Here is a 13924-nt window from a genome sequence, read left to right as displayed (position 1 = left end):
TATTCTTTTATGATATTAAAAAGGGTACCTCTATGCTTTTTCTTTGTAGGGTTTTTAGTTTCAGTATTGTATGTTGTTAAGCTTTTCCTGCATCTGTTGAAATAATCTTTGGTTTGGGATATATTTTTAATATGATTAATTATGTTGATTGTTTTCCTAATTAATTATGATGAGTAGCTATAGCCTGACAATTCTATTTAAACATTTTGAACTGATATTTATGATATAAATTCATGACTTTCCTGTTCTTTATCCTTCCCTAATTTAGGAATTAGGATTATGTTTTCTTATAAAATGAACCTGGTAGAGCATTTTCTCTCAGTTTTTGGTTCTTCAGCATTTGAGAGAATTTTTCTGTGGAAGAATCGTCAGGGCCAGGAGCCTTTTTCATTTGGTAGTTTCTTTACATCAGTTATGGCCCATAATAGATATTTTTAAAATGCTTATTGATTGATTGATTTCCTTTTCTGATATTGGGTTAAGATCTCTATTAGATATCTTCATTTAGATGTTTTATGTTTTTGAAGAGACTCATTTTTGTATGTGTATTCTTAGTTTTGATAGCATATAAATATGTATAATTCTGAAGTTTTTTTTTGTTTCCTCTACTTTTGTTATATTTCACCTGCTACATAATAGTTTAAGGCAGAACAATTTCTCCCTCAACAGGGGAAAACTATATTCTATTAAAAGTTTATTATTTTTAAGAATGGCTTGTTAGGCAGTATGATGTAGTGATGGAAAGCCAGGAAGTCTCTGAGTGCAAATTCTCACCTCTGGCACACATATTGGCTGTTATATGATTTCCCCAATATTCCATATTAGAGTTTCTTAAACTTTTTCCACTTGCAACCCCTTTTTGCCTGAGAAATTTTTATGTGACCTTGATATATAGGCAAATAAAATAGGTATACAAATCAAACATTTATTAATAATCCAAATTTCATGACTCTTACATTCAGTCACGAGACCCTATTCATAGTTAAAGAAGCTGGGCTTCAGAGAACTCTAAATTGCAGAAATGGTGTCAACCTGCATTGCTTTGTGTAGCTTCCTAAGCTAGGATTCCCCAAAAATCACAGATTCAGTCTCTTTACTGCAAGATGACGAAGACAAAGCAACTGGGACATTTTTGGCAGGCATGGAAAAGGTCTTATTCATGTATCACATTTGGATAGCATTCCACCACTGCTACTAAATTAACAGAAAGAAAAATGTTGTCTTAGAGCAAATGTCAGTTAGGTTACAAATGAATGACTTTCTCCCAAAGAGAACTGGCTTTAAAGACTATGAAACAAAATGAGTTGTCACGATTTAGGAGTGTTACTCAAAATATATGTCCTAGAGTTTTAAGGAGAATGAAGTAGCATTTTGAAGAGGAAAGAATAATTATTTTTCTTTAAGGGCTTTTGTTAAGGGCTGTTAAGGATCCTCTGAACTTCTCTTTTTACATTCATTGGAAGTTAGTGAGTGGGGTAGAGATATAGTTGTCAGGAAAATTGTCATGCTACGCATTTGCAAAATGCTTTATAGTTGACAAAAATATGTTCTCACATTATCTTTGACTTTCATTATCCTTTGAGATAGATAAGGCAGGTACTATTTATTCTATTTTACAAATGAATAGGCATAGAGAAGTTAATTCCTTGCTGAAGAATGATGAGCAATCCACTGTATTGGCTTCCAGAAGAAACCAGTTGACATTCTAAAGTGCTTTGTACCACCTCTCAAGAGATGATGTTAGAATGAACTTGAAGAATAAAAGAATAGCACCTATGAAAGGCAGTACTGATGGTCTAAATGGGAAGAACCTTGGAGTCAGAAATCCTGGCATAATAATTATCTCGAAACTAAAGGCAATAATTAACTTTTCTGAGCCTGTTTCCTTAATCTATACAATAAAAGATATATACTGCCCATATCACAGGTTTGTGAGAAAAATACTTTGTAAAAATTTAAAGCACTACAATCATGAAAAGTACTGCAAATTAAAGACATACTCAGGAAAAAAATTCTTTAAAAATCAGTAACCGGTAGTTTTGGACACAAGTTAGCAAGGAATCTTATAGATTATTATTATGCTATTTAGAATTGGAAGGGCTGTAAAAGATCATCTCTACCTGTTCTGAAATCCCAATGAAGCGCTAAATAAATACCAGAAAAGAGACATTTCAGATCTCTGTGCACTACTGGCTTTAAAATTTTTTATTTCGCCAAATATTTCCCAATTACATTTAAAAGATGTTTTTAACATCCATTAAAATTAAACAACAATGTTGAATTCCAAATTCTCTCCTCCTTCCTGTTCTTCCTTACTCCTTAAGAAGGCAATCTGATAATGGATTATACATAGGAAGTCATGCAAAACATTTCCATATAAACTGCTCTTTTGGACTCAACTAATTTCACTCCCCTTTCTTCCTATTCCAAAGCTCTATGTTTTCCTGTTTTTCAGTTTTCTCGTAGAGACCTCCTAAACATCAAGGTAGAAGTGAACTAGAACTGACTATCCTTGAACTTCGGGATCCGCAAAGGAATGGGGTGGGGGTGGGGCGAGTCCCTGGCGTCACTAGGGCTAGCGCCGGGATCACAAAAGCTTACATGAGTCCACCCATGAACCTAGGGACGTCACAGTAGTCCCTGCGTGGAACGTCACGGGAAAACCCCGCGAGTGTGCTTTGGCGAACTGGCACGTGCCGGAGGAGCTTTGGGTGCATCTTGGCGGCTGGGGAAGTGCTGGGAGACAGTAGTGGGTGCGTGGGTGTGGGCGGGGGTGTGTGCACGCGCGCGGGTGGGCACGAAAAAAAACCCGCAGCGACCATTAGGATCAAGAACACTGGGTTCAGCCATCCGTCCTCTGTGTATAGAGAGAATTCTACCGGATTGACGAAAACCCGACAAAGAACTGTGCAAATAAAAAGTTTTTTTTTTTTTCCTTTTCGAAAATATTAATCGAGAAAAAGCCCCTCAAAAATTTTGAGGTTGGTTGTGAGTAAAACTAGCCCGTCTGGGCCTCCCAAAGACAAGCAAAGAAGTACGGGGTATGCACTGCCCAGTCAGCAGCATCCGTAGCATCCGCATCAGCAGCTAAAGATGTATCAGCCGACGAAAAAATGCATTTGCGAGCTGTGCTCCTGCGGGTAAGGTTCCGCGCAGCCGCGCCCGCCCAGGGGCGGGTTTGGACCGGGGATGGGGCGGAGGGACACTGCTTCTAGGAGCTGGTCGGCTTGGAAGCACCGCAGTGGATGGAGGAGGCCGCCTTGCCATGGCCAAGCTTGAGACTCAGTCTGTCGGGAGGTTTAGCCTGAGAAATGTTTGCGGTAGCAAAGCCACAGTAAAAGAGCCTCCACAACAGTCCATCGAGCACTTTTGTCTTTGGAGGCATTTTATACCCCAGTGTAATAGGGATCGAGAATAACGCGGTCCAAGTCTATCATTGTTCAGATGAGGAATTTTCCCAAGGCAGCAAGAGCAGGGGTTGGAACCCAAAAGCCTTGCTTTATGGAGTCCGGGGTTCTTTCCACCACACCCAAGTTTCTTGGTTTGGAAAGTGACCAACAACTTGAGTACATTGGGATGGTGGTGAAGGGGAAGCCCCTCTGAGATACAGAAGTGATTTTGTGGGGAATTTTAGATCAAATGTTATTTAAAATTTGCTTCTCATGAATATCTCAGGATGGGTTCATTTATGATTCTTAACTTGAAAAATGCCATCATTAACCACTTTCAGTATTTAGTGCGAGCTAAGGTTCTGAAGATTTCTAAGGTAAGACTAATGCTGTCATTTTAAGATTTTGGAAAATTTCTAAAGTCCCTTGAAATAGCTCCCTAATTTCCAAGCATTTGTGCTTCAATTCAGTCACACGCAAAAACCAGCATCATGGAGACAGCCCTTGGAAAAATGTTTTCCTATTTTCTAGAGTCTTGCCAGAAGGACATCAAGCTTCTTAACAGATTGGGCAAGGCAGAAGCTTAGTTTATTTATGTACATTTAAGTATAATATATTAGCAAAAAGGTTTTATTACTGATAGGAGATATCTTTTATTATCTATGTTTCTAAATGGATACGAAGTAAAAATAATGGCAATAAGAAGGGACATGAATTTATTTATTTTTTCTTTTACTATATAATTTTCTTTTTTTAAACATTTTTAATTAATTAAAAATTTATTATAACATTTTTTTAACAGTACATATGCATGGGTAATTTTTTACATTATCCCTTGCACTCCCTTCTGTTCCAAATTTTCCCCTCCTTCCCTCCACCCCCTCCCCTAGATGGCAGGCATTCCCATACATATTAACTACGTTACAGTGTATCCTAGATACAATATATATGTGCAGAATCAAATTTTTTTGGGGGGGGTTGTTGTTGCTAAGGAAGAAATGGATTCAGAAGATAAAAATACCTGGGAAGAAAAACAAAAATGCAAACAGTTTACATTCATTTCCCAGTGTTCCTTTTCTGGATGTAGCTGATTCTGTCCATCATTGATCAATTGGAATTGGATTAGCTCTTCTCTATGTTGAAAATATCCACTTCCATCAGAATACATCCTCATACAGTATCATTGTTGAAGTTTATAATGATCTCCTAGTTCTGCTCGTTTCACTCAGCATCAGTTGATGTAAGTCTCTCCAAGCCTCTCTGTATTCCTCCTGCTGGTCATTTCTTACAGAGCAATAATATTCCATAAACTTCATATGCCATAATTTACCCAACCATTCTCCAATTGATGGGAATCCGTTCATTTTCCAGTTTCTAGTCACTACAAAAAGGGCTGCCACAAACATTTTGGCACATACAGGTCCCTTTCTCATCTTTCGTATTTCTTTGGTATATAAGCCCAGTAGTAGCACTGCTGGATCAGGGTATGCACAGTTTGATAACTTTTGGGGCATAATTCCAGATTGCTCTCCAGAATGGTTGGATTTTTTCACAACTCCACCAACAATGCATCAGTGAGGGACATGAATTTAAATACTTATTTTGCAAATAGAAATTTGCAAATTTAGCTACTCTCTAGAAAGATTCTTGCCATGACCCCTCAAACCCCACTTCCTATTAACAACCAAACATATGATGAAAGAGTAATTTGCCTGTAATGTTTTGAATTGAATGAAGTATAGTCAACTATACATACAGCTAGGAAGTAGTAACATTGGGGCTTGAGACTGAAATTACACCTTTGTGATGTTTTCACTATACCATATTGTCTCCATGATATCATGGAACATATCGCTTTCCCCTCCTGACTTGCCCCCTTTAATTCTCACTGATATTTTCTGTCATTTATCCCTTCTTGTCTAAACTTTTTTATAGTCTCCTAGCAGGTTTTCTTGCTTTCAATTCTCTCTTCCCATCTGTCCTTTTGTTGCTGCCTGAGGAATATTCCCAGAACACTACATTGTGTCACTCTTATTCAAAAAACTTCTGAGGTTCCTTATTATTATTATTATTGAAATATAAACTCTTGCATTCAGGAATCTAGCATTCCTAACATTTCCAACTAGTCAACTACTTGACTCTTCATACTTTCTTCCAGATGCTTAAAAGTTTATTGAATCAAAGACTGAAAGAATTGTATCTCCATCATTCTTGCTATGATTTGGCACCAAAGTGATAGCAGTTAAAGAGGGACAGCTTTGATCCAGAAGCTGGGCATTATACTAATAATTCACATTTTATGCTACTTTAAGGCAAAGCAGGCTTATTTAGTGGAGATTTGCTTTTTCATGCATTTTTTTTCCTCTCCTAGTTAAGTGGTACAGTAGCTAGAATACTAAGTATGAAAACAGAAACTCCCAAATTCAAACCCAGATGCAGACATTTATAGGCTGTATGATCCTGGGAAAGTCACTTAATTATTAATTTAATTTCCTATTATCAAATTAATATCTGGGAAAGGATTCAAGACCAGGTTTTCTGAATCCAAGTCTATCATTCTACATCCACTGACCCACATTAGCTCATATGATACCCACTTATGACATGGGCCAGAAATCTCTCTCTTTTGATAGACCTGAAAATATAATAATCATAAATAATGTTCTGTCACTATTTATAGCTATAACAAAGTACCACAAATATTTTTTCTTTTGTTTTTCAATATCTAAAAATATCTAGAATATCTAGAAATTTCAGTAAATCAATTTGTATTTCTCTATAGCAAAGCCTGAGAACTATCCAGTTTAGTCTATATATTTATAGTTCAGATGCTTTTAAAAAAAGTTACATATCATAATTCATTCATTTAAAAGTGTTAAAAAAAAAACAAGAGTCCAAAAGTTATGATCATAATCTCTCCCCTCAAATTCTTTTATATTGGTGGTCTAGGCATTTGAGTTAACTTATTCTTTGATAGAAGATCTTATATGTTAATATGTTTGTTAGATAATTAAGAAAGGTTATCCCACTAAAGCTTTCCAGTTCTTTTCAGGTTTTTCTGCCCTAGACAGATGAAATATGAAATAGGACTTTTCAGCTAGAAGAGATAATTAAACAAATTGAAAGCAGCACCTCTCCCCCCATTTTCAAAAAAAGAAAGAAAGAGAAAAAAACCACCAACTAAAACTCATAAATAAGTTTTAAAGTTAGTGCCAGAGAGCCGTTTCAAAGAATTCATTCAGTTCAAATGAAGTAAATAAAACAAACTTAAGTGACTTGAAAATTCTACCGCATAGCCCACATCTTCATTATTTTAGTTTTGTAATAATGTAACTTCTTTCTTTCTAGCTTCCAAGCTTGTACTCATTCTAAAATTTTCTGCACATTTTCTAGGATTGCTCCATTTGCCATGATCCTTCTCTACCTAAAGTTGTTTTCCCCCCCATTCTTCCTGACTCTCTGCCTTGTAGTTGTGTCTATATCAAGTTTGGATGTGCGATTGTTATGCCTTCAAGTTCTGTCTACCAGAGAGATCTGGGGCTCTATCTGTCCTCATCTCATCTTATTGTAGAAAATCAGAACTGTCCACCTGCCTTAACTCTACTGATCATTAACTCCACTACACCTGGGTTTAAGCTTCAGCTCTTTTGCATGTTATACCTTTATATAATCTTAAGCAAGTTATTATGCTCATTCTGGGGCTCCAAGGTTTCTTTATCTGTAAAATTAGAAATTGAACTAGAGCAACTGAGAACTGGAGATCTTTCTTCTGGTGAGTATGGGGGGGAGGGGTTGGTAGAAGGAGGGGAAGAAGAGAAGAATTGTACAGATCTACAGAGAAGATGCATTGTTTTTTTTTCTCTCCTGGAGAGATCTCTCCTTCCTTTTATTCCTTTTATTAAAAAAAATATATACAATTTCTTAGTCCCCTAATTTTGCTTTCCATTGCTTCATGGATATTTCCTTTTTATGCTTCCTATTTATTATTTTAATAAAAATAACGATATGTTAGCATACAATATATTCAGCCATTTTTCAATAGATTATTAATTCTTTTTCAAAAACTTTTTTACTATTACAAATAAAGTAACTATGAATGGATATAGATATGCCAATATATATTATGGATAGATCTCTTCTTCCCTTTTATGATTTTTTTTCAGGATAAAATGCTAGTAGTGGAGTCACTAAGTCAACGATAATGTAATTTTTTTGATAACACATTGAATGGTGTCATATTTCTCTCCAAAATGCTTGTAGTGGTCCAGCAACTTATTAGAGTTCTTGTTGATCCACAACTTTGAAAATTTTGGTTTACTTATTTTCAGTTTTTATTATTCTAGTCTTATAGCTAATAGAGAGGTTAGGTATACAAAAATTCTCTTGTTTTGCATGTTTCTGATTATTAGTGAATCATCATTTCATTCAATAAGCACTTATGAAGTGCTCATTTTATTCCAGGTAACATGCTTGTTGCTAGACAAAGGCAAAAAAGTTGTTGCCTTTGAGGAGTTTATGTTATATGGAAAGGAAAGAGTGGAATAGACAAGTAAATAGATTAAAAAAAAAAGTAATTTTGGTGAAATGGAAGACATAAGCAATTTTAGTAATTAATAGCTTCCCTATTTCTCACTGTTAATCATTGCTTTTCCCAGTGAGCACCCCCATTTCATCTTTTGTAGGAGGCAGCATGAGCCTGGGATAAGCTAGGGATTCTAAGAAATAAAGTGAAGAATAAATGCATTACAGGCATAGGGTATATCTTGTGCAAAGGCATGGAAATGGAAAATATAATATTGGGCATATGGAACAGCAAGTAGATTGGATTTGCTAGAACATAGAATAAGTCAAGGAGAATATTATTGTATTTATCTTAGAAAGGTAGATCAGAACCATACAGCAAATGATTCAGAACCTCATATAATATTTCTTACAGATTCTGTCTTTGTTATTGTTATCTGATATATTTACTGTAAACACTCCCCATCTGATATATTTAATATAAACACTCCCCCCCAAGCTATTAATTTTCTTTTAATTTTAGAGATAATACTTTTGGTGGCGTACATTTAGATTTTTTTACATAATCAAGCTCATCATTTCATTGCTAATGATTTTTTCTTTTTGTTTCATTAAGAATAATCTCTTTTCTCTCTTTGTCACATCTTGCCTTTTGGCAGATAACCTTTCTTAATATTTATAGAGAAAAATAGATCACAGTTTAAAAAGCTGAGGTCTAGGGCTAGAGGAGATGGGGTGTCTGTGTACTATGAACAGAATGAGAAAATATCCCAAATATCTGAGGTGGATGGATATGAATTAGCTATGTAGTCCTGTGGATGAGTTTGCACTCATTAACTAATCAAGCATTACTCCAGGGCAGGATTCTAAATGAGTGGAATAACTTATTCATGGAAGGAAGGAGGCATAATATCTACTGTGAAAGGGAGTTTTCCAAGTAAAGAATTGGGACTGACTCTGTGAATGAGAGTTTCTTGATCTTCAAAGTGGTGAAATGATAGAATCAGCTCTGAAGATAACTTGTAGATCATAATTGTAGATCTTGATATGCTGCTATAATTTAGACATTGATTAGTTTCAAACCAGGGAACTGGACTATGGGATTTTTTTCAAGGTTCCTTGAGATCTAGGATTTTGTAATTTTTAAGATTTTAGGCTTGAGAGAAGATTAGGTGGGATAGCAATTGGCAATGGTTATAGCTTAAAGGATTGATAGATAAATGTGAAGAAGAAAACAAAGGAAGAACTAGGGAAAAAATCCTGGCCTGTTGACTCTGAAGTACCGAGTTTTAGATCTGTTTGACAACCTGGTTTAGATCTCTCAGCATCTGGAAAACTCAGGCCCATCAGTTTTCTGGGCATCATTTTCTTCTGTAAAATGAGATGTTTAGGATAAATGATCTCTGAGTGATCTCTGAGTTTTAGGATAAGTGATCTCTGAGTTTTAGGATAAGTGATCGCTGAGTTTTAGGATAAGCCAGATCTCTTCAGGTTTGGCATTTTATTCTAAACGTTTTCTTCAGAGATTATTGGGTTGGCAAAGAACCACTGCAGGTAAAATTTGAAGAATCACTCCATCTGTGAGATGCTGAGATTATGTTGTTTTTCATCATCGTGTCCTACTTAATCTGATTGGCGCACAGTAGGCACCTAATATATTTTGATTGTTAAATTTAATAAAATGAAATGCCAGACTTAGAGAAAAGTATCAAAAAAGTGTGATGGAGAGTGTGGCGATAGTGGTGGTGCTCTGTATGCATGATGGGTGTGTTTGTGTTTATTATCATTTAAAAGTAAGAAAAAACCATGCTTACCAAAAAAAAAAAAAAAAAAAAAAAAAAAAAAATTGCTTCATTTTGGCCAGGAGATGGCAGCATGCTACCGATAATTTGCCTTGTGCTGCATAGTGTCAGAATTGCAAAGCTCACCTAGGAGAACCAAACCCTGCACTTGCATGATTTCCTTATGTGTTATTTCTTACACTTCAGCTTTGTTAGGCATTTTTTGTTATCTCTTCCATGCTAAGTAGAGCTCAATAACTGGAGTAGTTTGTGGAGTGAATCACAGAATACTAATGATTATAAAGAATCTAATAAATCACAAAGTTTTCCAAATTTTTTTGTCATTGAGTTGTTTCACTTGTATCTGACTTCTGGACCCTGTTTGAGTTGTTGTTTTCCATTTCATTCTCCAGCTCATTTTACAAATGAGGAAAATATGGCAAAGAGGGTTAATTGATGTGCCCAGTATCACACCATATGTTTATAAGACTGAATTTGAACTCAGGTCTTCTGAATCCGGGACCCAGTGCTTTTATGCACAGTCCCACTTAGCTTTCAAGATATTAACTAGGACAAGAGGTTTTAAGGGCTCCCCAGATGGATACATCTTACCTTTATGATCATTGTTTTCATTTGGGGTATATAATCCCCAGTGAGTAATAATCATTGAAAGGTAAATCATCCCTTCTTTACTATCAATGTCCAATAATGTGCCCAGCTTCTTAAACCCATTCTTATATGGGATCTTGTAACTAGTGAATGTAGGTATTGTGAAATTATGATTTATAATCAGTAAAAGTTTGATTTTTATATCTGTTTTATATATCTGTATATCTGGAGTCATGTACAAATTTCTTGAGTGAAAAGGGGTCATGAGTGGAAAAAAATGGAAAAAGTCTTGGTATATAAAGCACCATTATTACAAGAATTATAATGATATATTTTATATAATTTCAATCACATTGCACTTTTGTAGTCATTATTTCATGAAAACTTATGGTGTGTAGCTAGTGTAAATGTTATCTTATTCATATTTTATAGATAAAGAAACTGGGACTCAGCAATGATAAGTGAATTAATTGCTCAAGCTCATTCTGGTTAAAGGCAGCTAAAGTGGTATAGTGCCTGGAGTCAGAAAAACCTGAGGTCAGATTATTTACTAACTCTGTGATCCTGGGTAAATCACTTAACTTTCTTTGCCTCAGTTTTCTTATCTGTAAGACTAGTTGGAGTAAGAAATGACAGATCACTCTAGTCAAGAAAATCCCAAAGGCGTCATGTGGAGTTGGATCCAACTGAAACAACAGCAACATCCAGGTTAATATTTAATTTTAGACTTGATCCCCAGCTAGGACTTATGATTCTAATGTTTTTTTCTACTGTAAATCAAAATACTTGGAAGATAGCCATTATTACTTACTTGTATTTATATCTTTTTTTTGCTTTGGGCACTTTGTTTTTAAGCTGTCAGGTAAATGTGGGTTTCTGGTCCTCTGTGACATTTTTTTTTTTTTTTTAGCTCAGAATTTACATTTGCAATTGTATTCATAATTCCCCTGTTGCTAATACTAATCAATCTGTAAACATATGCAAATATTTATTATATATCAGACTCTGTGCTAAGAAATGGATATAAAAAGACAAAAATGGAGTATTCTGGTGGTTCTAGGTTCTACGAGGCAGAATGAATCCATATAAACATGTAAAAATTAAATACAAGTTATGCAATTAAGTAAAAATACTTTAGAGTACTACAGTTTGTCAGGGATCAGTAAGGACTTCATGTAGAAGATGGTATATGAGAGTTTTTTGTGTAATGGATTCCTCAAGGTGTCAGTGAGAAGAGAGTGCTTTCCAGACATTGGGGATGACCAGTGTAAAAATATGGAAAGAAGAGATGAAATGTTATTTGTAAGGAATAGCAAGAAGGTCTCTCTGGATGTATAAAGCATACATGAAGTTGGGGAATGTGAAGATGGAAAGGCATATTAGATACAGGTTGTAAAAAGGCATTCAAAATCACAGACATTTATATTATAATTTAGAGGGAATAAGGAGCCACAGCAATTGATTGAGTAGGGGTGTGATATGACCAGATTTGCAATTAATGGAAATAACTTTTGAGGGTTAAAGGTTTTTGGAAAATTCTTTAAGTGGCCTCATGTTTCTTTCTGAAAAAAAAGACCCTTAAAAATATTGATGTTCACTTGTCACTCAAGTGACAAGTTATGAAATACAACAATTTCCAGATGATTGAATATCACCCAAAGGATAAAGAGAGGTACATTGTGGATGAGAATAGATTACAAGACACATTACAAGTGTCAAAGAGAAGAATATAAAGAATGTCGATAAAGAAATATATGGGCATAAAAATCACTTTGGCAGCTGAGTGAGGAGGGACTTGAGGCAGGGAAACCATTTAGGAGACCATTGCAATAGAGTAAATGATAGTTGCTGTGAGCCTGAAAAAAGAACTAAAGAGGTAGATGTGTGAGTCATTGAGGAGATGGTTGAAAGTGATGCTGTGCAAATAGAAATGGAAAGAGTAGAAGAGAAGGTGAGGAGTCAGGAGTGATGTTGAGAATATGACCTTGGGAAACTGGGAGAATGATGGTATCCTTAATAGAAATAGGAAGAAATCTTATGTTCTTAGAGTGCTTTGTTTTTCCAAGCATACTCATAGATACCATCTAACTGAACTTTGTTAAGTGGAATGGGAAGAAGGGAGAGAGCATTGCTAACTACTTTTAAGCAGTTTAATCCCCTGATTTTAGTCTTCTTCACATTCTGTGAGATGTTTTATATCTTCTGCTTTAGTCTAAAATGATTAGGTTTTAAGCAAGGCAAAATTTGTTAATGATAGATGGTAGAACAGAAAAAAAAATCCTATATAAATCATCTAGTTCAATCTGCCCATTTCACAGATGAAGAAATGGAGACACCAAATGATTTTTTCAATGTCACACCATCTGGTAAGTAAAAGAAAAAAGATTTAATCTCAGATTTCTGACTCTACAGTTAGCTTGCTTTCTTCTATATCAGCCAGCCTCTCTTAAGAGTCCATTTCTAGCTCTGCCATTTATTACCTTGGACCATTCACTTAAACATCCTGAGCCTCATCTGTAGGTTGGGGATATATATCCCAGTCTTATTAAAAAGTTTAATCAATTAATTTGTTATTATTGCTCTTGGAGGTTTTATTTGGTTGAAAGTAGGAAAAGATTCTTCTATTGAACTGCACAAGAAGAGTAAAGGGTCTTTACTCCCTCTTCTCTGAGACTTAACTCTTAGAACATGGGCATTGCTGCTACTCTTCTATTGGGTGAGACTCTCTAGCATCTGTCTTTGCTCCAACTTTACAGAGAGGTTCTTGTGAGCAGTCAAAAAAGGGAAAAAAGAGAAAGAGACTACAATAGTGACCACCTTCTCCCCTTCATCAGACCTCTAGAATATTAGGCTTTTTTTTTTTTTTTTTTTTTTTTTGGCTTAACAGAGAAGAGGATTGGCTTTACATTGTTTGATCATGTTCTGCTTTTGCAAAGCTTATACAATAAAACAATAATCCAAAAGATTCTCTCATATAGTTTTGGAGCCCCTACTAAAGAGAAAATCTCAGTGATCTAGAAAGAAAATACTTGCTTTTTTATATACTGTACTCTCACTGCTCCATTTTTCTTTGTAGCCCCTTATTCACTATTAATGAATCACATAGATCAAAAACAGCTATTAAAAGAAACCCTATTACAAATAATGATGAATGTTGGAGGGGATGTGGGAAAACTGGGACACTAATACATTGTTGGTGGAGTTGTGAAAGAATCTAACCATTCTGGAGAGCAATCTGGAACTATGCCCAAAAAGTTATCAAACTGTGCATACCCTTTGATCCAGCATTGCTGCTACTGGGCTTATATCCCAAAGAAATACTGAGGAGGGGAAAGGGACCTGTTTGTGCCAAAATGTTTGTGGCAGCTCTTTTTGTAGTGGCTAGAAACTGGAAGATGAATGGATGTCCATCAATTGGAGAATGGTTGGGTAAATTATGGTATATGAAGGTTATGGAATATTATTGCTCTGTAAGAAATGACCAGCAGGAAGATTACAGAGAGGCTTGGAGAGACTTACATCAACTGATGCTGAGTGAAATGAATAGAACCAGAAGATCACTGTACACTTCAATGTTGTATGAAGATGTATTCTGATGGAAGTGGAGATCTTCAACATAAAAAA

General features: G+C 35.4%; 1 protein-coding gene across 1 annotated transcript in view; it reads left to right on the top strand.

Annotated features, from left to right (window-relative positions):
- The first annotated feature begins 2621 nt into the window (after positions 1 to 2621).
- SAXO1 (stabilizer of axonemal microtubules 1) overlaps positions 2622 to 13924 on the top strand; it is a 120627-nt gene continuing 109324 nt past the window's right edge. Inside the window, exon 1 of the mRNA XM_074282968.1 lies at positions 2622 to 3140. Within this exon, the coding sequence (XP_074139069.1) occupies positions 3094 to 3140 (47 nt within the window). The 5' untranslated portion in view covers positions 2622 to 3093. The remainder of the gene's footprint in view (positions 3141 to 13924) is intronic.

The sequence above is a fragment of the Sminthopsis crassicaudata genome, chromosome 1 (assembly GCF_048593235.1).
Source record: "Sminthopsis crassicaudata isolate SCR6 chromosome 1, ASM4859323v1, whole genome shotgun sequence".
NCBI classification, from domain to species: Eukaryota; Metazoa; Chordata; class Mammalia; order Dasyuromorphia; family Dasyuridae; genus Sminthopsis; species Sminthopsis crassicaudata.
The sequence above is the reverse complement of the archived record's forward strand: the minus strand, read 5'-3'. Positions and strand labels throughout refer to the sequence as shown.